The sequence below is a fragment of the Protopterus annectens genome, chromosome 7.part0 (genome assembly GCF_019279795.1).
Source record: "Protopterus annectens isolate FY-2018-M chromosome 7.part0, PAN1.0, whole genome shotgun sequence".
Taxonomy (NCBI): domain Eukaryota; kingdom Metazoa; phylum Chordata; order Ceratodontiformes; family Protopteridae; genus Protopterus; species Protopterus annectens.
Window position 1 is genome coordinate 742,479,061 of NC_056739.1, and position 25,850 is coordinate 742,504,910.

General features: G+C 45.1%; 1 protein-coding gene across 1 annotated transcript in view; it reads left to right on the forward strand.

Moving 5' to 3' along the window:
- The window catches only part of STAG3 (stromal antigen 3), a 4,836,058-nt gene that overhangs the window by 2,003,674 nt on the left and 2,806,534 nt on the right, over positions 1–25,850 (forward strand). Inside the window, exon 12 of the mRNA XM_044077272.1 lies at positions 24,643–24,722. Within this exon, the coding sequence (XP_043933207.1) occupies positions 24,643–24,722 (80 nt within the window). The remainder of the gene's footprint in view (positions 1–24,642; positions 24,723–25,850) is intronic.

Genomic DNA, 25,850 nt, shown 5'->3' on the forward strand with positions numbered 1-25,850 from the left:
TACCCAAAAGCCTGGCAAGACATAACTCAAGACAGATGGGGTACAGTCTATCGTATCCGGTGGTTACAGAATTCCCTTCGTTCATACCCCCTTCAGGTCAAACAAATACCTTCCAGATGTTCCACCCAGTCTAAGGGAACAAGCAGTCCAAGAGATCTCAAAACTGCTGCAAAAAAGAGCCATCCAACGAGTCCCAGCAGACCAGCAAGGATCCAGAATTTACTCAAGGTTCTTTTTGGTACCAAAAAAAACAGGGGACTGGAGACCCATTTTGGATCTCAGCAGACTAAACAGGTCTGTACAAGGAACAAAGTTCCGGATGGTCACGCTTCAGTCCATTCTACCCTTTTTGGGTCAGGACAATTGGATGTGCTCCATAGATCTTCAGGATGCGTACTACCATATCAAAATGGACAGGCGCTCCAGAAGATTCCTCCGCTTCCGGCTGGGAGCCAGTCATTATCAGTTCCGAGCTCTGCCCGTTGGTCTCACCACAGCCCCCAGAGTGTTCACCAAATGTATGGCAGTAGTTACCTCTCACCTGAGACAGCAAGGATTCCAGGTGTTTCCCTATCTAGACGACTGGCTCCTTACTGCTACCACCAGACATCAGCTGCTACGAGCCAGGAACTACACCATCCAAACTTGCTCCAAGCTAGGTATCACAATAAATTTCGAAAAGTCTGCATTGTCGCCTTGTCAGTCTATAACCTTTATAGGCGCAAGTTTAAGTACAAAAGACATGTCAGCGAGACTTCCATTACACAGAATATTAGATATTCGCCGACATGTACAGGTGGTGTTAGGATGCAAGAAAATTCAGGCCAGATTCATCCTAAAGACATTGGGCCTCATGGCAGCAGTGATCATACTAGTCCCCCTGGCTCGTTTTCATATGAGGATTCTTCAGTGGTTGCTTTTCACCCAATGGTCATTTCTACAGCTTCCAATGTCTCACATGAATATGATTACACAGCATGCAAAGACCAGCTTTCTTGGTGGATGGTTTCCCCATCAGTACCCCAGGGAAGACCATTTGTTCTTCCTCCTCCAGTAGCCACGGTGACCACAGATGCCTCCCTGATCGGGGGGGGGGGGCACTTTCATGGCAGAACAGTCCAAGGCACATGGCAACCCCACGAGTACCATCTGCATATCAATGTCTTGGAGATGAGAGCTGTGCTTTTAGCGTTGCAAATTCTTCAGAAAACTCTTCCCACCGGGACCATTGCAATTCAGACAGACAATATGTCGGTAGTGTGGTACATCAACAAGCAGGGCGGAACCAAGTCCTACCCCCTATGTCGAGAAGTACTCAGACTCTGGCAATGGGCGATCTCTTCCCAGCGGTTTCTGATAGCAACGCACATCCCTGGGAAGTCCAACATTATAGCGGACAGGCTGAGCAGAGCAATTCTCATGCCTCACAAGTGATCTCTCAATCAGACAGTGGCGGACCAAATCTTCCGCAAATGGGGTCAGCCTTGCTGCGACCTTTTCGCCACCCCCTTCAACAGCAAGTGCGACAGTTTTTTTTTCTCTCCTCCCTCTTCCCGGATACCCTCCCAGAGACGCTCTAATCCACGATTGGCCTCAGGGACTTCTTTATGCATTCCCTCCATTTCCCCTTATTCCCAAACTAATACAGAAAGCTACCGCGCTGGGATGCAAGATGATCCTCATTGCCCCCTACTGGCCTCGACAAATTTGGTTTCCGTTCCTGCATCTTCACCTCCTGGAGCAGCCCTGGACCCCAGTACCAGACGACCTGATCCATCAGTCGGGCGGGCTGCACCAATCCCTGCACACACTCAACCTCACTGCTTGGTTGCTCCACTTCCAGCCTTAGCCAGGCTTCCGGACATTTCCCAATCGGTGCGTGAAATCATCTTATCTTCACACAAATCTACCACCAGAAGAACTTATGCTAGTAAGTGGAAATGTTTCTCTTGCTGGGCAGAGTCTAAAAACATAGATCCCTTTTCAGCCCTGGTCCACCACGTTTTAGATTTCTTAGCGGAACTTTTTCAGGCTGGGTCCTCTTCTGCCACCATTAGAGTTTAGTTAGCCGTAATTTCAAATTTTCATACAGGCCTATCTGAAACTAGTATCATGTCCCATAAGCTTTGCAAAGCTTTTCTCAAAGGGACTACTTCGCTCAGGCCCCCAGTGAGAGATCCCCCGCCTCAGTGGGATCTTAATTTGATCTTAGCTTCCCTAATATTGCCCCCCTTTGAACCCGCAGCTTCATGTTCCTTAAAGTTTCTTTCTTGGAAAACCCTCTTTCTTGTGGCAATTACCTCAGCCAGAAGAGTTTCCAAACTCCAGGCCCTTTGTGTTCTCCCTCGTTATTTAGTTTTCCATAATGACACTCAAGACTAATCCCTCCTTCCTTCCTAAGGTACCTTCTGAGAGTAATCTGAATCAGTCCATTGATCTTCCGGACTTCTTCCCAAATTATTCCAACAAAGCTGAACATAAATTACATCAGTTGGATGTTCATAGACAATTACGTTTCTACTTGCATAGGACTAAACAAATTAGGAAATCAGATCAGCTCTTCCTGTCCTATGCTGAAGGTAAACAAGGTCTACCAGTGTCTAAAGTAACTCTATCTAGGTGGTTGACTTCTATTATTACTTTGATTTATCAATTGAGGAACAAACCGCTAAACCAAAAGGCCACTCTACTAGGGCTTTAGCTAATTCTGTAGCTTTTCAGGCAAGATTACCAATGGAAGCCATTTGTGCGGCAGCTACATGGGCCACTCCCCATACATTTATTTCTCGTAAGTTGGATGTGGCCTCTAGGAGCAGAACTGATTTTGGTTCCACTGTGCTGAAGAGTCTGTTCCGATGAGCCACCCAGGACTGAGGTGCTAGGGACGCTGTCCAAACCAGCAAGAATGAAGGCGAGATAGACAACTTAACATTAAGAAGTTATGTACCTACCGTAACGTTCCATGTTAGTTGTCTTCTTCTCGCCTTCTTTCTTGCGTCCCCCTATCCTAATAGACCGAGAAGAGTTGCCCTCTGAGTTCCTTTTAGCTGGCTGGGTCTTATCTGGTTTGTTCCTTCAACCTTTTAGCTCTGTAGCTAAACTTATGCTGTTAGGACAGGTGTCCTTATATTTGTTTGTAGTTAGGTGTATGAAACGAGATCTAGGGATCCTAGTGCCAGGCATTGTGGGATATGGGGAGGCCTCGAGCCAGTAAATAGCTCTCGAGCTTTAGAAGATGGCCGAGTCGGAGCCGAGGATCGGTTCTGAACCCAACCAGCAAGAACGAAGGCGAGAAGAAGACAACTAACGTGGAACGTTATGGTAGGTACATAACTTCTTATTCCTGGTTGAGCCTTTGAGTTTTCTCCTTTTTCTTACTTTCCTTATTTCTAATGGGCATCAAATTCGATCTGAGGAAGCTGTGCTTAGTACAGGGAGTTGTGGTAAAGGGAGGAGCTCGAGCCTGGAAGCTGAAGTTTGTCAGAGGTGGCAGAGTCAAATCTGAGGTTCAGATCTGTAAACCCATACGTGGATCAGAACAAGAATCGGCAATGCAGATGCCAAGTTATGGTAAGTACATGACTTAAAATTCATGAAACCCATTTCCAGAGGGACATGACTAAGGAGTTCTCCAAGTCTCTCTGAGGTAAGCTGCTTACTGATATCCAGATGACTGGGGACACCCAGCTTACTGTCTTAGTCTGTATTGAACTTTACCATGCAGCTGCTATCTAATGCCCCCTGATAGTATAGTGAGGGCAGTGTGTGCTGGTATTTCTGTGTGCCAGCATGCCTGAATACTTCTTTATGACTTTGAGGAACGCTTTGATGTCCTTTGGTATGTTTAATGGTCCACACTTTTTCTGCAATAGGTAAGAGACTAACCAGGAGTCAAGAGGATGGTAAAACCCTCTCTGACATGGGAATTCATATATCCACCCCCTGAAAGGATCTTCTCTAGTAAAGAGAGGGTAAACAATAAGATGTAGCTCCACAATTCACAGGGTTGTTATCTTGATACTCCTGGGGACAGACCCCCTTGTGGCAGAGGAGGAGGAGGTTACTCTAATGGACGTCGTCCTAGAGGCAGACTACAAAATTTAGGGCTTTTGCAGTCCTTTAACTGAAAAGTGTTGTCAGTGCTCCTGAAAGGTTGCCTGGCTGCTGAACTCTGGAGGCACTTGGGGGCATTTATCTATGCACCCACAAGCCTGGCAAGACATAAACTCCTGAGTGCTAAAGATCATTTCTAGAGGCTACTCAATTCCATTTTTCTTTCCCCCAAGTTAGAACTAAGAAATTCCTGATTTTTCTACCCAGTCTTTGGGAACTGAGCAGCAGCAGTTTCCAATCTGATCGAAAAAAGATTCATCCAACCCATCCCCAAAGACCAGTTAGAGTTCAGAGTCTATTTAAGGTTCTATTTGCTACCCAAGAAGGTGGGGGACCTCATACTCGTTCTAGATGAGTCATTTAAATCTTTTCATAAAACAGACAATTCTGGATACTCATGATCACTCCACTATTGCCTCTTCTGAGGAAGGATAATTGGATGTGATCAGTAGATCTCCAGGAACACACACCATCATATAAAGACAGAGAAGCATTCCAGGAGATTTCTCAGTTTCTGTCTGGGAACTAGACATTGCCAGTTTAGAACACTACCCTTCTGTCTCACCTCAGCCCCCATGGTGTTTACCAAGATAATGGCAGTTGTTATGGCTCCTCTTTGTCTGCAGGGCATCCAAGTTTTCCCCCATCTTGAAGATTGGCTCCTTCTACCTCCAAGCTTTTCTGTTATGCCATCTGGAGCTTCTGCTCCATCTAATGCAAAATCTAGGCATCACAATGAATTTACCTAAGAGTCACATGGATCCTTCACAGTGAATAGAATTCACAGGATGCCACCTGGGCTAAGTGTTACAAATTGCTTAATTGCCCCAAATCCAGAGTATTCTCTGTCAGGCTGGTAGCTACACAGGTACTTTCATCATCCTTCACCCTCAGTAAGATTAATTTGCTTAGTGGACTGTACAGTTCTACTAGTTCCCTGTAGCTAGGTTGTATATGAGGGTACTCCAATGGACTGTTTCCATACAGTGGTCTCAGAACATTCAATGTGATAGTGTTCAATCTCGCCGTTTGTTCTTACACATGGGTTCGGAGCTGATCCTTGGCTCCGTGTCGGCCGCTTGCAAGCTCTGCATCGAGAAGAAGCTCGAGACAATCTAATACCCACAATCCCCCTCTGCCTTTACCTCAGATCTAGTTTGCCGCTGCTGCGTTCGCATCGCTGGGAGCTAGCTCGAGCATCTTGAGATAAGATATAACTTTTTGTTATATTTTAGAGAAAAATTGTTCTAATGGTAACTTTTGATATACTGAGTGTATGTGTGTGTGAGTAGGATAGAATTTCTCGGTACCGTTAAGTTTATTAACTGGTTAGAGTTTTTCGGGGCCTACCAACCCTACTTAAATTTGACAACCGGACTTGACATTAAAATCGGATTTGACTTTTTCCACCGGATTTGACTCTTATACTGGACTTGACTTTTGTCTTACCTGTAAAATGTCTGATAAAGTTAAATCAGGCTTTAAGCATTGTCAGTGTGGCCAAAAAATGTCAGTTACTGACAACCATAGTTCCTGTGTCTACTGCCTTGGCCCTCTCCACTTACAAGAGGACTGTTCAATTTGTCACTCTTTTAGTGGGAGGGTCATGACAGATAGGCGCAGGAAACTCATGGACAGAGGATTATTAAAACCTTCCTTTCAGGAGGCTCTGGATGCTTCAGACCAGGCATCAAAATCCTCGAAGGAATCGAAGACGTCGGAGCCCAAGTCATCGGCTCCGAGCTCTTCCGGTAAAGTTAGGTCACCGGTTTCCCAGACCTCGGGCCGAGTGTTCAACTGGTGTCGGTTCCTGAGCCTCGAGTCTTGGAACCGGTGATGGAGCTCCCTCCATCGACTTTATTGAGGTCGGCTCCGTCTTCGGTTCCTTCGACCCGTTCTTCTTCCAAGCTCTCCGATGTCGATGTGGATCGTGTGGTGCAGAAGTTATTGGAGCATTCGGCCCTGTCCAAACTTATTTCAGTTTCCACCCAGTTGGTGTCGAAACTTGAAGGCCTCCCATTGTCTCCATCCATTCCTCCGCCGAGACCTGTCCAGTCTTTGGAGCCGGAAGAGGTTGATCTTCTGATTGTGGAGCCCTCGGGTCCAGAACCGTCTTTTTCTCGGTCTGTTCCTCTCACCTCGACTCCGTCGGACCCGGTACCGGAGTCTCGGAGCCGACGATCTGTCCTTGGTTCCGGGGCCGAGTGTCGAACCGACATTTCGGTTCCGACTCTTCCCCTCGGGGCGGATCGATTCGGCTCCGTCCTCGGGGTCGATGCCTTCGGTGCCTGTTTCGGGGATTCTTCCCATTTCTTTGGAACCGGGAGATTCTTCGATTCGGGACCCGGGGGCTTTCGACCTAATGAGGAAGGTGTTGTCTACCCAGACAACCACATCAGTGGAAGCAACCTCTCCTCCCCATAAAGGGCCGTTATCCTCCTCTGCACCCACGGCCACATCCAAGCGTCGAGCACCAGTGTCTCAGCCCCCCCTGGAGGGTGCCCCCTCTTCCTCGGAGGCTTCTTCGGATGCTCCCCACGAAGAAGTCCCTAGGAAAAGATTGTGTAAGAGGAGACACTTGGATTCTCCACAAGAATCCTTGACTTCCGATACTGACTTAGATGAGTCAGAAGGGTCCCCTAAGTCACCTTCAGAAGATGTCTCTTTTTCGGACATATTGGAGATCCTGAAACAGAGAGGTGACTGGCAGTCCCTCCCCCCTTCTGAGGATGAGTCAGTTTTGCTGAAGGCATTCGGTGCTCGCCCTTCTTCCTCCTGGGTCACTCCGCCCTTGACGAATTAATGGAACTTATTGCTCGAAGGGCGTGGAGGCTCCTGACACAGTGGAACCAGTCCCAAGGAAACCCAATAAGTATATCACTGCACCCCAGGACAAGACTTACTTAACAAAAGGAGTTCCAGTGGACGCTATGGTGGTGTCAGCGGCCACGAAAAGGAGATGTCGGAATCTTCCTCATCTGTCCATCCCCTAATAAAGATTCTAGGACTATGGACAGGTATGGGAAGCGCATTTTTAGTTCAGCGGCTTTTTCCATGCGATCCCTGAACTATTTGACCCACTTTACACGACTACAGAGGGATCTAGTCAAAGAGTTGGGAGATACCCTCCAGGGTACTACAGATGCTGCTGTCTCAGAGAAAGTGACAGCGCAACTTAATACCCTTACATCCATTGTGAACTCGTCCATGAGGCTGATCTCTTACGCCGAAGGTTCGAGTAGGGCAGCAGCTTCAGCGATTGCTCTTCGCAGACAATCCTGGATGCGCTTATGTTCATTTGCGGAAGCCTTCAAGTCTTCCTTTACTAACTCCCCATTTGACGGTGCCACTCTCTTTGGCCCCAAAGTAAAGGAGACCCTTAGTGTGAACAGGAGGGAAAGACTCTGTCTGCTGTCGGAGTCCGTTTTTCCACCCCAACCAGACCGTACCCCAAAGGGCAACGTGGTGGAAAAATGTGGTTTCGAAAACCCCAAGGATCTTTCCCAGGCACACAGGGTGATGCCCCTTCTAGAGGCAGAGGCGGGGGCAGAGGTGGAAGACGCCACCCTGGCGGCAGAGGGGTCCGAGAATCAAGGTGACAGGGATACACTCCCTGGTAAACCTTTCCAGCACTCCTGAGAGGAGGCCCGACTGTCCTGCTCTGGAGGCAGTCGGGGTCGCTTAGCTTTATACCCTCAGGCCTGGCAAAACATAACTACAGACAAGTGGGTAAAAAGCGTGGTTACCAGAGGTTACAACATACCCTTTCTATCCCATCCCATTCCAAAGAAAAGACTCCCAGATGTACCGCCCCATCTGCGAGAGCCAGCAGCTATAGAAATTTCAAAGCTGCTAGAAAAAGAGTCATCCAACCAGTCCCAGCGGACCAGCAAGGATTCGGGACTTACTCAAGGTTCTTTTTAGTTCCAAAGAAAACAGGGGACTGGAGGCCCATTCTGGACATAAGCGACCTCAATACCTTCGTCAAGAAAGAAAAGTTCCGAATGGTCACGCTTCAATCGATCCTTCCATTCTTACAGAAGGATGACTGGATGTGCTCAATAGATCTGAAGGATGCATACTACCACATCAAAATGGCCAGGGCATCCAGAGATCATTTGTGCTTCCGGCTGGGGGCCAGTCACTTTCAATTTCGAGCCCTGCCCTTTGGTCTGACCTCAGCCCCCAGGGTCTTCACCAAATGCATGGCAGTGGTAGCGTCTCACTTGAGACGCCAAGGATTCCAGGTGTTTCCGTATCTGGACGACTGGCTCCTTTCTGCCACCACCCAGCGTCAACTAGTACAGGCCAGAGACTATACTCTTCAACTGTGTGTTCACCTAGGAATTTCCGTAAACTTCGGAAAATCCTTACTTCAGCCATCACAGAGTATCTTGTTCATAGGAGCGGAATTAAACACACATCAGTTAATTCTAAGACTTCCTCCAGAAAGGATACTTTCACTTCAGACTCACATCGTCTTCTTCTCTTGTCCAGGAAATCCCCAGCAAAACTGGTACTGAAGGTTTTGGGACTCATGTCAGCTTCTCTTATTGCAATACCCTTGGGAAGGCTGCACATGAGAGTCCTACAATGGCTACTGTTTGCACAATGGTCGTTCCAACAACTACCTCTAACACACGAGATTCTTATAACGAACACATGCAAAACACACCTAAACTGGTGGCTTCAAGCGTGCAACCTTTCCAAGGGAGACCATTTGTGCTACCCGCCTACAGTTACGGTGACCACGGATGCTTCCCTGATAGGGTGGGGGGGCATCTTTCAGGGACAGACAGTCCAAGGCGAATGGACCAATTTGGAGTACAATCTGCACATCAATGTTCTAGAGTTGAGGGCAGTGTTTCTAGCGTTGCAACACTTTGCTCCCCTTCTTCCTCTGGGAACTATTGCAGTTCAGACGGACAACATGTCGGTAGTCTGGTACATAAACAAACAAGGGGGAACCAAGTCCTATCAGCTATGCAGAGGCCATGAGAATCTGGCAATGGGCGGAGTCCACGGGTCGCTTTCTAATAGCAACGCACATCCCGGGGTCATCCAACATCATAGCCGACAGGCTAAGCAGAGCAATTCTGTTACCGCACGAGTGGTCCCTAAAACAGTCAGTTGCGAAAAAGATTTTTCGCACGTGGGGCCAGCCTTCCTGCGATCTGTTTGCGTCTCCAATGAACGCCAAATACAGGAGCTACTTTGCCCTATAACCCCCTCCAGGGAAGTCCCCAGGGACGCACTGATTCACGATTGGCCCCCGGGACTCCTGTACGCATTTCCTCCATTTCCCCTGATATCAAAGTTTCTCCAGAAAGCCAGAAACCTACACAGGACAATAATCCTCATTGCCCCCTTCTGGCCTCGTCAAATTTGGTTTCCCTTCCTGAAGACACACTGCATTCGGGGACCCTGTATCCTGGACCCAGAGCCAGATCTATTGACTCACTCGTCAGGGGCTCCCCATCCCGCGCTCTTGTCCCTCCATCTAGCAGCTTGGCTGCTCCAATTCCCAACTTAGCCCGGTCTGATCTTCTTTCGCCTGCAGTTCAGAATATATTAGTGGCTTCTCATAAAGCTTCCACTACTAAAACATATTCTAGTAAATGGAAGCGATTTGTATTCTGGGCGAATACACAGCAAGTGGATCCTTTTATAGCTCCTTTGAATAAAATATTAGAGTTTTTAACAGACTTGTTCCATCAGGGTGCTTCTCCTGCCACATTAAGAGTTCAATTGGCTGCCATTTCTAATTTCCATGTGGAAGAATGTGGGGCTCCTGTTATGGCCCACAGACTTTGTAAAGCCTTTTTAAAAGGGGCTTTTCATATTAGACCACCAATTAGATCTCCTACGTCACCTTGGAGTCTAAACTTATTGTTATCTAAATTAATGTTGCCCCCCTTTGAACCAGCCTCCTCTTGCCCATTGAAATTTTTGTCTTGGAAGACTCTCTTTTTGGTAGCCATTACATCCGCCAGGCGAGTATCTGAACTTCAAGCCCTCTCCATTAAGCACCCTTATTTGATCTTACACTCTGACAGAGTTTCTCTTCGAACTAATTCATCCTTCCTTCCTAAAGTTTGTTCTATTAATAATATTAATCAGTCCATTGAATTACCCACCTTCTTCATGAATCACTCCAACAAAATGGAGTATATGTTGCACAAATTAGATGTTCACAGACAGCTAAGGTTTTACTTGGATAGAACAAAAGATCACAGAAAAACTGATCAACTTTTTGTGGCCTTTGCTGATAACAGGAAAGGAGTAGCGGTTACCAAAAGAACTCTTTCTAAGTGGTTAACGGATTGTATAATCTATGTCTATGATTCTTCAAATCAAACTCTTTTGCACAAACCCAAAGGACATTCCACAAGATCAGTGTCTACATCCCTGGCTCATGCAGCCCGCCTACCACTAGGCGCTATTTGTGCGGCTGCTACTTGGTCTAAGCCACATACATTCATTTCTCATTATAAGGTAGACAAGGTTTCTAGGGACAGGGCAACCTTTGGTTCCACTGTGCTCAAGAACGTCCTTCCGTGAGTTCCTCAGGAACAAGGAGCTAGGGACGCTACCCATGTGTAAGAACAAACGGCGAGATTGAACACTATCACATATAGAAGTTATGTCCTTACCATAACGTTCCATGTGGAGTGTTCATCTCGCCTTTGTTCTTACATTCCCACCCTCCCGCCCTTAGGAAGAACGTTCAGTTTTTGGTGCCTGGCCTGGGGCATTCTGCTTCTGCTTTGCAGTTGTTGTGTATATAGTTGACATGTATATATATGTGGATGTGTCTATATATATATATATATATATATATATATATATATATATATATATATATATATATATAGACTCTTAGTTCTGTGCATATGTGATGTAAGCATGAGTGTGCTCTCTCTGGAGACTGGTTTGCTTGCAAACTAGATCTGAGGTAAAGGCAGAGGGGGATTGTGGGTATTAGATTGTCTCGAACTTCTTCTCGATGCAGAGCTTGCAAGCGGCCGACATGGAGCCGAGGATCGGCTCCGAACCCATGTGTAAGAACAAAGGCGAGATGAACACTCCACATGGAACGTTATGGTAAGGACATAACTTCTATTTCTCTACATGCCCAAATTTGCATTACTCAAATATGCAGAGATCATGTTAGCTGGATTGCCATCAGTGATGGAAGCTTGTCCCTTCCACATGGATATCCCTTCGGCTGTCATAACCACAGATGCCTCCCTTCGGGGGGGGGGGCATTTCAAAGGGAGAATGGTCCAAGGTTCTTGGTCATATCCAGAGTCCAATCTCCACATCAGTCTTTTGGAGATGAGCAGCCCTCCTAGCATTGCTGGCATTTCAGGACATTCTCCCCAAGAGTGTGATTTACATACAAATGGACAGCATGGCAGTAGTCTGAAAAATAAAAGGCAGGAATTGAATAATTTATGTAATGTTGCTTAGGTTATATGATATATAGCAATGTATGTGAAGTATGAAATTTGTAAACATGAACTTGTTAATATAGTTTGATTACTTTTACGTAAAAGTAAATTTGCCTATGTCACAAATGATAATTCAATAAAAGTGTTAAAAAAAAAAAAAAAAAATGGCATAGTCTGGTATATCAGCAAACAGGTAGGAACCTATGTCAGGAAGCCATGAGAGTAAGGCAGCAGGCAATGCTGTTGCACTGATTTTTGACAGCAGTGCACATCCCAAGGATGTCCATTGTGTTATCAGACAAACTGAACAGGACTATCTTAATGCCTCTCAAGTGTTCCCTCAGTGCAACTGTGACATCTTTGATTTTCCTTCACTGGGGCCCAACCGTACTGTGACCTTTTTTTGCATCCTGCCTGAGTAACAAACCTGCTTCCTCCACAAGGACACTCAGTGAAAGACTGTAGTTCACAATTGGCCACCGAGTCTCTTTATGCATTTTCTCCATTACTTCTAATGAACAAATTCATCCAGAAAGCAAGAAAGCTCAAGGACAGAGTGAGTCCTCATTGCTCCCTTCTGGCTTCGAGAAACATGTTCATGTTCCTGTAACCTCTGCTAGTACACCCTCCATGGAATTTGGATCAGTATCCAAATCTTTTGACTCACCCGTCTGGATTGTCTCCTCCAGACCAGAAATTCACGAGACTAACCTCTCTTGGTTCATCCAGTTCTGATCTTAGCCAGAGATGTCAGGCTTCCACCATTGGTTGTTCAGATTATCTCAGCCTCTCAAAAGCTAACCACAAAAAACATTTATCATAGCAAATGGAAAATATTTTTCATCTGTGCTTCATCAAAAGAAATGGTTCCTTTTCTTGCTCCCATCCCTTCCATACTGGAGTTTGTCTGACCTTCTTATAGTAGTTCCAGTTTTTCCAGTATCAAAGTGTAAATGGCTGCAATTTCAAATTTCTACATAGGTCAGAGGGGGACACCTCCATAGCATCTCTAATGGTGCCTAAAACCTTTTTGAGGGCAGCATTCCTTCTATGACTGCCAAAAGACCCTGTACCTCAATTGGATATTACTTTTTTGCTTCAAGCATTAACTCAACCTCCTTATGAAGTAGGAGTTTCAGCAGACTTGAAGTTCCTGTCTTGGAAGGCTGTTAAAGCGGTCAGATGAATTTCAGTTACAAACCTTTTCTTGCAAACCCACTTAACTGGTTTTCCACAAAGACCAAGTTTCCTTAAGGACTAATGTGTCTCTCCTTCCTAAGGTGACATCCAAAGCAAGTTTAAACTAATACATTCACCTACCAGTGTTTTTTTTCCCCAATTCTCCAATAACATTGAATATACTCTGCATATGTTGGGTGTTCATCATCAACTCAGATTTTTTTTTATCTCCATAGAATGAAACACCTCAGGAAATCTGACCAGTTCATTGCATATTCTAGACCTAAACTGGGATAAGCAGTTTCTAAGGTTACTCTTTCAAGATAGTTGTCAGATTGTATTTCCTTTGCATACAGTAAAGAGAGCTTATCCCTGCAATCAAAGCCCCAACACTCATTCCACAAGAGCAATAGCTATTTCAACAATCTTCATGAAGAGTCTTTCCATTGATATTTGTGCTGCTGCAGTTTGTTCAACACTTTTGTTTCTCATTGTAAATTGGATGTACAATCCAGATCTTATTCCTCTTTTGGTTCCACCATCTTCAGGATCCCTGATACCATCCAGGTAAACGCAGCTTGAGAATGTCTCCTACATTGAATCAGATGAAAATAGACATCGAATATGAAAGTTAAGTACTTGACAACGATAGAGCCATGTTGTCTAATTTTTGTCCGTTTCAACCTTCCTTCCCCCTTGCAGATTCTTATCTGTTGGTGTCGGGTGACCGAATGCATGTCACGTGGACCTTGTCTTTGAACAGTCCTATCTAACTGTGATCCCCTCCTAAAAGCTTCCCATTAAGTTAGGAATCAATTTTTAAAGTTAGCTATATGTCTAGATTTGTAACTGGTGGTGGCATCCTTGGTTTGAGGTTTTAAGGTGGACTGCAGGAAATTAAGGGTAGGGGAGGCATCAGAGCCCTAAATGTGTGCAGCTTCAGAGGTGGGGCTGAGGTCAGATCCAGTCAGATCGGACTCCTCCATGCGTTGAACTGAGGAAGATCAGACAAGACAGGTCTGATATTATGGTAAGTACATAACGTTCATATCCATCTGTTATGTTAGGAGCACATAAAGACCTAAGGGAAGAAACAAATCAGTTTGAATGTGGGGAGTTATTCTTTCTGGCTTCAGTTACTGTAGCAGATTATTTTTTCTGGAGTTTTAGTGGCTTATTTATTTGGCAGTTGTTTACTGGGAAAGTCCAACTGAATAATGAGGTGCCCATTCTCAGCAGATGCCCGGGGAGAAAAGCTCCAGATACATATGGTTAACACATTCAAGCACAAAATTTGAAAAACTACACATTACTTTGCTAGAATAAAAACTCAACAGGTAAAATAAAGTCATAGTGTTCAAACATAAATTATATGGAAATCCTGCTAATGGGAAGGTGCAGCATTATTTATATAATAGATTAACAATAATTATTAATATTCTGGAGGTCATAAAATATGATAGATTATATTGGTGGAAGGCATAGGATAGTACAAGTAGAGAAGAGTAGGGTGTGATAGAGGGGAATAGTAGGTATAGATATGGAAAAGGTACGAGTGTAACCTCAGTGGACTATGTGTAGAGAAAGGGAGGGTAAGGTAAGTTAGTAGTGGGGGTCGAGAGTGTAGAGGTAAAAAAAGGTGTAAGAGTACCTCAGCCTGGGCTCATACAGGAGCAAGCCCAAGCTTTGTTGAAGTATTCTTTTACAGAGTTTTTGAAGGAGTGCAGGTTAGTAGCAGTCTGGTTAGTTAAAGGAAGGGACTTTCAAAGTTTTGCCACCAAGCAGGAGTAAAGGCTTAGGCCTGGGGTTTTTATTGGTTTATAAGTTGTGAAGAGATGTTTGTCTTCGGCTCTGTTTATTTGGGATATAAAAGTTGATTAATGGGCTAAGAGCAGGACAAGCTAGTTCGTTGTGGATGATTTTGTATACTGTAGTAAGTTGTATATATTGAAGGTGGAGGGGGAGTTCAAGCAATCTTATGGAATGTAGGGCTTTACAGTGATGAGTTAAAGGGTTTGAGTTTATGGCAAATTTGGCAATTTTGTTATAGCAGCTTTACATTTTTTTTCTGAGAGAGGCCTGTAAGTTAGTTAGAATTGGGACCCCATATAACAGGGTAAGAGGTAGGTGTTGGACAGGGTAATTTTGGTAGCTGCTGTGAGTAAGTTTTTATTCCTGTATAGCATGCCAAGTTTTTGGTGTTTTTAATATTGTGTATGTGTAGGTCAAACTTGCGATTTTCATCATTTGTGACAGTTTAGTATGCTAAACCAATTAAATTTCAGTATTGTTGGCTGAAAAGATCTGGAAGTTTGTTTTGTTGGAACTATGGGATGAAGGTAAAGAGAGGGAGATTTGGTTTTTTTTTGGGTGGGGGGTGGTTCTATAGAAGTTCAGCATTGGACAGCCATGTTTCTATGAAGGAGAAAGCTGCTTGTGTTGTGTTTTAGGTGAGTTAATTTGTCTGATACTCAGATGATAGTGGAGTCATCTGCATATTGGATTAGAGTGCCTTCACAGGAGGATGTATACAAGTTATTGGCAAAGACATTAAATAGTAATGGGCCAAGGATGGATCCTTGAGGTACACCTGTGGGGGTGATGTGATATGGGGAGATAGAGCCTTGTCATTTTACTGCTTGCTGTGCCTGTCAGCTAGGTAGTTAGAAAACCACTGAAGTGAGGAGGAAGATAGATCAATGCTGGAAAGTTCTTTAAGGAGTTTGGGGTGAGATACCACACCAAATGCTTTTGACAAATCTAGAAATACTGCAGTTACTAGTTTGCCAGTGTTACATGCTTTTTTGACAGAGTCCATGAAAGATAAGGCTGTTGAGGTACTAGTGTGCAGCTCTAAAGCCATGTTTAGTGTTAGAATGTAGGTTGTTTTGTGTAAGATGGTGGAGAAGTTGTAGGTGCACACATTTTTGTAGAATTTTAGAGTGGGGGGGCAAGATTACAATAACACAAAAGTTTGTGATGTCAGTGGAGTTGTGTCCCTTATGTAAAGGGATAATGTGTGATCTTTTCAATACATTAGGGACACGTGATTCAGCTATGGATCTATTAAGATGCTAACAGGGAATGCTATCACCTCTGAGACAAGCTTTAGGGTATTTTGGTGAGAGGCTGTCTTCTGAGGTTGAGCAGGGTTTCAGTTTTTGTAGTAGTTTTTTATTTGAGATAAAGGGATGGGCTGAAAAGTAAGCTGGGGATGGTTTGGTTTTTGGTTATGAGTAAGGGGTTGGGTTTGTGTGTGTGTGTGATGGGTGGGGTATGTAGAAGTTAATATTGATGGGTTTTAGTAGAAGTAGTGAGTTGGGGTGGATGAGTTGGATTTACTTTTAGGTTGGATATAGACACTATAACATATGTGTTGAATTCGGAGGCTGTTTGAAGAGGTGGTATATTGGGGTATGGATTGGCATTATTTTTTTATTTCCTGGGTTGAGTAATGAGGTTACAGAGGACCAGAATGCCTTAGGGTTGTTTTTGTGGTCATCTTGAATGTAGGAACAGTATGATTTTTTTAATCACACAATATTGTTTGATTGTGGAGTTGTCTGTATAACTGAAGATTTATGTTTTCATTCTTTAGCCAGGCAATCCATGTTTGTCCCTGTCTTTCATTAGAATTATACATGATTTGGTGAGCCGTGGGGCATAGTTATTTTTTATTCTTTGTTTGCTGAGTGGCTGTGGAGTTAATACTTAGGAAGGTGCTGTTGATGTGTTCAATATCGTTAAGGGGAAGTCTTTTTTGGATGGACCAGTCTGTAGAGATTAAATACCTCTTTGCTGAGTTTTTGTAGGTTACGTATAGTTTTGAAGTTGTGTTCGTTGTGATAGTCCTGTGAGTGTAGGCTGGTAGGTGGTCATTTAAGGAGCTGGGAAGTGTGCCTGAGGATATAAAGTTAGAAGGGTTCGAGACTAGTATTCAGTCCAGGGTGGAGTGTTGGATGTAATTTTTGCTATTCTGGTAGCAGTATTTATAAGTTGAGTAAAGCAAGCCACAGAGGTTTATACTGTTTTTGTTGGTTGGCGTGAGGTTAGTGTCTGTCAGTTAATGTTAATATCCCCTAGGATAATGGTTTCATTCAGTATTGTTTCAGACATCCAGGCTAGATTTTTTTCTAGAATGGGAATGTTTTGCCCAGGTGGGATGTACAAAACAACTATGCAGATGTTCTTAGATGAATTAAGTTTTAGAAATGTTGCAAGGATTTTGGCTGTGGAGACTTTTGATATAGTATTTGAGTATTGGGAAACCATCAAGTTGTTAGGGAAATTGAGGGCTGTTCCACCACCTTTTTATGTGCTCTGTCTACTGTGATAATGTTATAACCAGGTGGAAGAATTTCATTACATTTTATTTCTGGTTTTAGACAAGTCTTTGTAATAACAAGGATGTCTAGGTTAGTGTGTGTTAACCAGGCATGAAAGAGTATATTTTATTGCACATGCTCCTGATATCAAGAGTAATGCATTTTAGTTTTTTTACTCTCTATTGTAGGAATGGGACCTGGATTGCGGTGAATGTCCCCACACAAGTTTAAGGTCATAAAAAAAGTCTAGTTGTTTTAGGAGTTTTAAGTAATTTGGGTATCTGTATTAGTTTTAGGTTGTAGTGATTAGTATTGAGGATTTTAGGGTGGGAATAGAAGAAGATTGGTATAGAGATCAGTGTTGGGGTTATTTTGGACAAACTTCTGGTGGAGGGATTGAGTGTTGATGAGGTAATACTTGAGGTATGCTTTTGTAGTAGTGTTGCTGGAGGAGTTGTTAGGGTATAAAGGCGAATCTTGTATGAAAGTTTGTCTATAGCGTTGATTTGTAGTGAGGGCACTGAGGTGAATACAGCTTGATGTACCTCACCTAGAGATGAGAATTGAGTTGAAGTGAACTTTTATTTCAAACGCAGTGGAATTTTAGATGTTAAGTTGTCAATCTCGCCTTCATTCTTGCTTGATGGGTTCGGAGCCGATCCTCGGCTCCGACTCGGCACTTGCTAAGCTCGAGAGTCAGTTTTACCAGCTCGAGGCAGCCCCATATCCCATGATGCAAGGCGGTAAGTACCCAGATCTCGTTTGTCGCTTCGCTGATGAGGTCCTCCTTTTACCAGCTCCTGGTAAGTGATTTAGATATTACTGTTTTAGCCCCCTTTTCAACTTTAAACTTTATTTTTTAACGTTTATAGTTAATTTAAGTCCCTTTCTGACTAGAAAATCCCTCACTCCTTTATATTTTTAGTCAGGCCTTCTCCCCTCCCATCCCCCCCTTGTTAGGGTGTGTGTGTGTGTATTAGAGGTTAGTTATCTGACTATTTTGGGATAACTATTTCTTGGGACTGTGTTGTGTGTGTGTTGTTACAACTATGTCCAAGGAAAGGGTCTCAGGCTTTAAGAAGTGTGACTCGTGCTGTCAGAAGATGTCTCTGACAGATGGTCACACTTCTTGCTTATACTGCCTGGGACCTCTCCACCTGCAGGACTCCTGTGCAATATGTCATTCTTTTAGCCAGAGAGTCCTGCAGGAGAGGAGAAACAAATTGATTTTGAGGGGCCTTCTTAAACCGGAGGGCTCTCCGGCTAAGTCGGCCCGACTAAGACTTCCAAGTCTTCCAAGGCCCAGGCTTCTGTCTCTAAGCCTGCGGCCTCGGTTCCGACTCTTTCAGAGTCGAGATCGCTCGGCTGGAGCCGATCCTAGTTTGCAAACCCTCGGCACCGATGGCTATCGGTGCCGATACTGGTTCGGTCACATCGGTGTTGGCTCCGACTGGCTCCGACCACCATGTGGCTCAGGCGGTGTCGGCGCCGACGCGCCGACACCGCTACTTTTATGTCTGTATCGGCTCCGGCGGAGCCGATGCATCGAACCTTCTGTCGGTGCCGAAAGTTGTCGGCTCGGCGGCATCCATGGTTTCGCTGGCTCCGATGGTTCCTTCGAGGAAGAGGTCCAGGTCCCCTTCCTTGGAACCGATACTTTCGGCTCCGGCCTCTCCTCTCGGAACGGAGCCATCGGAGCCGATCATCCAGGTCATCCAGGCTTTCTGACCATGATTTAGAGAGGGTGGTCAGTAGATTATTAAAATCACAGGCACTGGCCCAGATGCTACATAGTCCGTCTCAACAGACGACTATTAGTCCACACCCCCTTGCAGTTCCTCCTTCGACTCTACCTCAGAGTTTGGAGCTGGAGTCTTCGGGAATGGTTTCTGGTATGGCTGAGGGACAGATACCCCCCCCCCCTTCTGCTCCCTCAGCCTCTACTCTTATCTCCTCTTCGAGACCTTCCTTAGAGGGATTCGGTGGTCGGGCTTCCCTGGTCTCCTCCGAGGGGGTGAGTGGCATCGGACCCTTGTCCGACCCCACTCTTTCCCTTGGAGCCTCTGCCTTGGTGAGCTCGGCTCCGACATCTGCCTCGGAGCCTTCCCTTTTGGTGGGCCCTGGAGTTCCTGGTTCTTCGGAACGGGTTCTCTCGGACCTCCCTGGCGGGGGAGCCTTCGAGGTGATGAAGAGTGTGCTAGCCACTGGACTCAGCCAGCAGTCTGTTCCCTTAGCTCCTCCCTCTACGGTGCCTGTCGATATATCTGCCATCTCTCTTGCTCCCGGACCCAGAGATCCTCCGCCTCAGGTTTCCCCACTGGGAAGAGCCCTCTCTTCCGAGGATTCTCCTGATCAGTCAGGGGATCCTCCGCGCAAGAGGACCTGTAAGAGGAAACACGTAGACTCCCCCCGAGTCTATCACTTCAGATACCGACTTAGATGAGTCGGAGGGATCCCCAAGATCCCCCTCTGAGGATGTCTCCTTTTCAGACATCCTAGAACTCCTTAAACAGAGGGGAAACTGGCCCTCCAATAATCCCTCTGAGGATGAGTCGGTATACCTGGAGGCGTTTGGATCTCGGCCCTCCACCTCCTGGGTGTCTCCACCTTTTGACCCCCTTAAGCAGGTTATTGCTCGAAAGGCTTGGGCTGCTCCTGACTCTGTAGAGCCAGTTCCTAGGAGGCAGTCTAAATTTATTACTGCCCCTCCGGACAAGCAATTCCTTACGAAAGGTGTCCCTGCTGATGCCATGGTGGTGGCGGCTGCCACTAAGAAGGAACTTGCAGATCCTTCCGTACCTGTCCATCCTCCTAATAAGGACTCTAGGACCATGGATAGGTATGGTAAGCGGATGTTCTCTTCAGCGACCTTTGCTATGCGCTCGCTGAACTACTTATGTCACTTCACCAGACTCCAAAGGGATATCCTTAAGGAGCTAGGTGAAGTAGTACAGGATCCCACAGCTGCAGGGGCTCAGGAAAAAATTGCTTCGCAGCTAGGAACCCTTAATTCTATTGCTAACTCCACCATGCGACTGATATCATATGCAGCAGATGGAGCGAGTAGGGCTGCAGGTACAGGTGTGGCTCTTAGACGCCAAGCCTGGATGCGGCTCTGTAATTTTGCAGATCCCTTTAAGGCGTCCTTCACAAACTCTCCCTTTGATGGGTCAGCTTTGTTTGGCCCTCAAGTGAAGGAAACATTGACCAGGTGTGAGCAGGACGGCAAGACTCTTTCTGCCGTAGGGGTCCGTTTTTCCACCCCTTCTAGACCTTACCCTAAGGGACAGAAGGGTGGCAAAATGTGGTTCCGCAAATCCCAAGGAGTCACGCCAGATTCACGTGGTCAGTTTACCCCTAGAGGCAGAGGGGGTAACAATAACAGACGCCGCCCTAGAGGCAGAGGGGGTCCACAAAACCAGGGAAGCAGAGAGCCTCTCTCTGACGAGCCCTTTCAGCATCCCTGAGGTGTTGCCCGACTGTCCATCCTTGGAGGCAGTCGGGGGAAGACTATCGCTGTACCCAGAAGCCTGGCTTTCCCTAACTCAAGACAGATGGGTACAGTCGATCATATCTGAGGGTTACAAAATTCCTTTCGAGGAAACTTCCTTCTCTCACTCAAATTCCCTTCCAGATGTACCACCCGGTCTAAGGGAAATTGCAGAGTTAGAAGTTTTAAAACTTCTACAAAAAAGAGCCATTCAGCCAGTTACAACAGACCATTCAGAGCCTGGAATCTACTCAAGGTTCTTTTTGGTCCCCAAAAAGACGGGAGACTGGAGACCAATATTGGATCTCAGCAGACTCAACAAGTCTGTGAGAAAGACAAGATTCCAAATGATCACTCTTCAGTCAATTCTGCCCTTCTTACACAAGGACAACTGGATGTGCTCAATAGATCTTCAGGATGCGTACTATCACATAAAAATTCACAGACGCTCCAGAAGGTTTCTCCGCTTTCGGCTGGGGTCCAGTCATTTCCAATTCAGAGCCCTGCCCTTTGGTCTCACTACAGCCCCCAGAGTGTTCACCAAATGTATGGCAGTGGTCACGGCTCACCTGAGACGTCAAGGATTCCAGGTGTTTCCGTATCTCGACGACTGGCTCCTTTCAGCCACCACCAGGCATCAGCTTCTTCAAGCCAGGGATTACACAATAAATCTTTGCACTCATTTGGGCATCTCGATCAACTACGGAAAATCCTCCTTATTGCCCTGCCAGTCTATTACTTTCATAGGCGCAAACTTAAACACTGTTCGGATGTCAGCTACCCTCACAGACCAAAGAATCTTAGATATTCAAAGTCACGTGAGGATCATCCTAGCCAGCAAGAAAGTACAAGCCAGAATGGTTCTGAAGGTGTTGGGTCTCATGGCTGCGGCCATCACCCTTCTTCCCCTGGCCCGCTTCTATATGCGCCTTCTTCAATGGATGTTGTTCACTCAGTGGTCTTACCAACAACTTCCGATGCGTCACCAAATACTGGTGACACAGATTTGCAAGAATCATCTTCCTTGGTGGATTACTTTTCCCCAGATTCACCAAGGCAGACCCTTTGTACCCCCAACCCCGGTAGCCACTGTCACTACGGATGCCTCCCTGATCGGGTGGGGGGGGGCATTATCAGGGCAGGATGGTTCATGGGACGTGGCGACCGTTCGAATACCACCTGCACATAAATGTCCTAGAGATGAGAGCAGTGCTTTTAACGTTGCAAGCCCTCAACGACTTTCTTCCTTTAGGGACAATTGCAGTCCACACAGACAACATGTCTGTAGTATGGTATATCAACAAACAGGGCGGAACCAAGTCCTACCCCTTGTGTCGAGAAGCGCTCAGACTTTGGCAATGGGCGATCTCCTCTCATCAGTTTCTGGTAGCAACGCATATCCCTGGGAAAACGAACATTTTAGCGGACAGATTGAGCAGAGCTATTCTCATGCCTCACGAGTGGTCTCTCAAACAATCTATAGTGGAGGAGATTTTTCTAGAATGGGGCCGCCCATGTTGCGATCTTTTTGCTACTCCCCAAAACAGCAAATGCCCAGACTTCTTCTCTCTCTTCCCACTACAAGGCCATCCCCCCAGAGACGCTCTGACCCAGGACGACTTTATGCCTTTCCTCCCTTTCCTCTGATTCCACAGGTAATCCAGAAAGCCACCGTTTTGAGAGCCAAAATGATTCTCATTGCTCCTTATTGGCCTCGACAAATTTGGTTTCCGTTCCTCCATCGTCACCTTTTGGTGCAGCCGTGGCATCTGGACCCAGTGCCAGACCTTCTGATTCACCAATCGGGTCAGCTGCACCGGTCTATTCCTTCTCTCAACCTTACAGCATGGTTGCTCCACTTCCTTCCTTAGCCAGGCTTCCTGTGATCTCTAATCCAGTTAGAGACATCATAGTAGCTTCCTTAAAATCCTCTACTAGAAGGATTTATACTAGCAAATGGAAACGTTTTTCTTATTGGGCAAAAGCCAAAAATATTGATCCCTTCACTGCTCCAGTACAAGCAGTTTTGGATTTCTTAGCGAAAATTTTTCACGCGGGTTCCTCTTCTTCCACGGTCAAAGTTCAGTTGGCTGCTATCTCGAACTATCATGTCAGGTTCGCAGATCACAACATTATGTCCCACAGGCTTTGTAGAGCCTTCTTGAAAGGAATTTTTCTCCTGAAACCTCCTATCAGGAGTCCTCCTCCTCAATGGGACCTAAATTTAGTGCTGACATCCTTGATTCTTCCTCCCTTCGAGTCAGCTGTTTCATGCTCCCTGAAATTTCTTTCATGGAAAACTTTATTCCTGGTTGCTATTACATCGGCTAGGAGGGTGTCTGAACTTCATGCTCTATCTGTTCGCCCCCCCTATTTAGTCTTCCACAAAGACAGAGTATCATTGAGAACTAATCCGACCTTTTTGCCTAAGGTCGCCTCAAAGACTAATTTGAATCAGGCTATTGATCTTCCTGTATTTTTCCCAAACTACTCAAACAGATCGGAACAAAAATTACATTATCTTGATGTTCACCGCCAACTCAGATATTATTTGGACAGAACAAAACAATTCAGGAAATCCGATCATCTCTTTGTTTCTTATGCTGATAACAAGAAAGGCCTTCCTGTTTCAAAAGTGACCTTATCTAGATGGCTTTCTTCTGTGATCTCTGAAATTTATCAGCTCAGGGGAAAACAGCTGTGCTCGAAACCTAAGGTGCATTCAACCAGAAGCTTAGCCACTTCCACAGCTTTTCAAGCTAGACTTCCATTAGACACTATTTGTGCAGCAGCTACTTGGGCCACTCCTCATACATTTGTTTCCCATTACAAATTGGATTTGGCCTCCAGGGACAGAGCCAGTTTTGGCTCTACAGTTCTCAAGAGTCTGTTCCATTGAGCCACCCAGGATAGAGGTGCTAGGGACGCGGTCCCATCAAGCAAGAATGAAGGCGAGATTGACAACTTAACATTGAGAAGTTATGTACCTACCATAACGTTCCATGTTAGTTGTCTTCTCTCGCCTTCTTTCTTGCGACCCTCCCTCCTTCCCCCAGGCCTGGACAGACTTTTCTCTCTACAGGGAATTATGCTTCTGAAGACCATACAGTGCTGGTCTTCCTACCATCCTTCAGGCCTTTTTCTCTCCTCCTTTCTTCCTTTTGGAAGTTATTTATGCTAGGTGCTATTGCCTATTGTCATCAAACGAGATCTGGGTACTTACTGCCTTGCATCATGGGATATGGGGCTGCCTCGAGCTGGTAAAAGTGACTCTCGAGCTTAGCAAGTGCCGAGTCGGAGCCGAGGATCGGCTCCGAACCCATCAAGCAAGAAAGAAGGCGAGAGAAGACAACTAACATGGAACGTTATGGTAGGTACATAACTTCTCATTTCTTTTCACTGTACAGAGAACACTGTAAAGGGGATCAGTCACCTTTTATTGCTTGGTAGTTAACTGTCTTGCATTAACTTGAGAAAGACAAGTTATCTCTCTTCTCCCTGGATCTATAGGAGACAAATGAGAGTTGCCTTAGGCTGTGCCATTGATTGAGTGCCGTTTTCTGTCTTGATGGCCAAGCCAAGTCTTGCATGGATACTTGCAGAGCCACAGCTTCAGAAAACCCAGGGGCTTCTACATTTTGTTAGTCATAAGCAGGTGACTAATGACCACTTTTGGTTTTTGCAGTCAACAGTGAATGTTATTGCTGGAGATTCTGGCAACTAAGATTGCCATCTGATAAGTTAGAAGCACCAGAGAAGAAGTCTTGTTACTTACTGTCATGGAAATCTGTTTTTGATCAGTGTTCTATAAACAGTAACATTTTTCAGTGTGATTCAAATTTTTCAGTTTGCTCCTAATATGGCAATTTAAAATTATTTTGAAGCAAATATGCATCACTAATTTCTAGGTCAGTATAGTCACTGTCATAATTCCATGAACACAGAATTTAACAGGCTTGTAAATTGCTGTCTTTTTTCCCACTAAAGTGTGTGGTGCCCAAAGCGCAGTGATGACAGTGTGATCTTTTTTTTTTTTTTTTTTTTTGTTAAAATGAATTTTGCCTCTGATTTTTTTTTTCAGGCAAGATTGGTTGCAATGACATTAGATAAGGAATATGACGTTGCAGTGGAAGCAGTTCGAGTTCTTACATTGATCCAGCAGTGAGTACTTCAACATTCTCGCATGATTTAAGGGATATTAACTTGGTATAGCACCGCATATTCAGAATGTGAAGTTAATTTTTTTTTTTATTATTATTTGATCCTGCATTGTACCCTCTGCCCATCTCGATGGGTGTTATATGCCAATGTGGTGGATCCAGAGCAGCAGTTCTGCATACAGAAGCCTCTCCAGCACTCAAACTCCTCTTCCGTGATGTGGTTTTTCCCTCCCTTGTTCTTCAGATCCAGACATAATCTTCCAGTGGTCTTCTTGTTTTGGGAAGCTAGGTGTTTTTTTCCCTCCTGTTTGGCTTCGGACATAGCCTTACGTTACTGCTAACTTTTTCAGAAATTTTGCCAGTCTGTATAGGTTAAGAAACTCCCTTTCTCTCATTTTTAACAGATGCCTGCCTAAGCCTACATTTACAACTTACTAGTGTTTTTCCTTAAAGAAAATGTAATTCTGTTTTACTTTTCCCTCCACTATTTTGTCATAGTTTTTTTTTCCTTTTTTCTTGATAAATGCTGTGCCTTAGAGTATTTTATAGCTCACTATTTGTCACTTTTGAGAAAGGAGAATGATTCAAGATTTCAAGAAATACACCAAATGTGGGCACAACATTCTGCCTCAGGATATACATGGTCACTGCAGATTATCTTCCAATGTGAAATGTTTAAATCTTTTTGACCTCGAACACAGATTATTACAAGAAACAAGTTTTATTTTTAAGGGTCTTCCCCCTTCCAGAGTGGAAGTCACAGCCGATGATTCTGTCTCTGAGTGACACAAGTGTACCATGAAAGAACAGACCAAAACCACAGAGAAAGAAAGAGATGACTAAGTAGAGAGGGTGAGTAAAAAGGGAATGAATCATTGGAGAAGAGAAGGAATCACCTGGATTATAGGATTATAGGAAGTTACTAGGCTACTGGCCCTGTGGCCCTTATAAGCCTAGCCAGGAGTTTGGTCCATGTTTAGACAAGTGAGCACCCAAAGCCCTGTCCAGCAGGGACACAGGTGGAATCCCAGGGGTGCATTTTCTGTTTTCCATCCAGTTATCCATTTATTACAAAACTGGTAAGCTCTTTCACTTAGGAGCTTCTTCCGACCAAAACACAGACAAATAC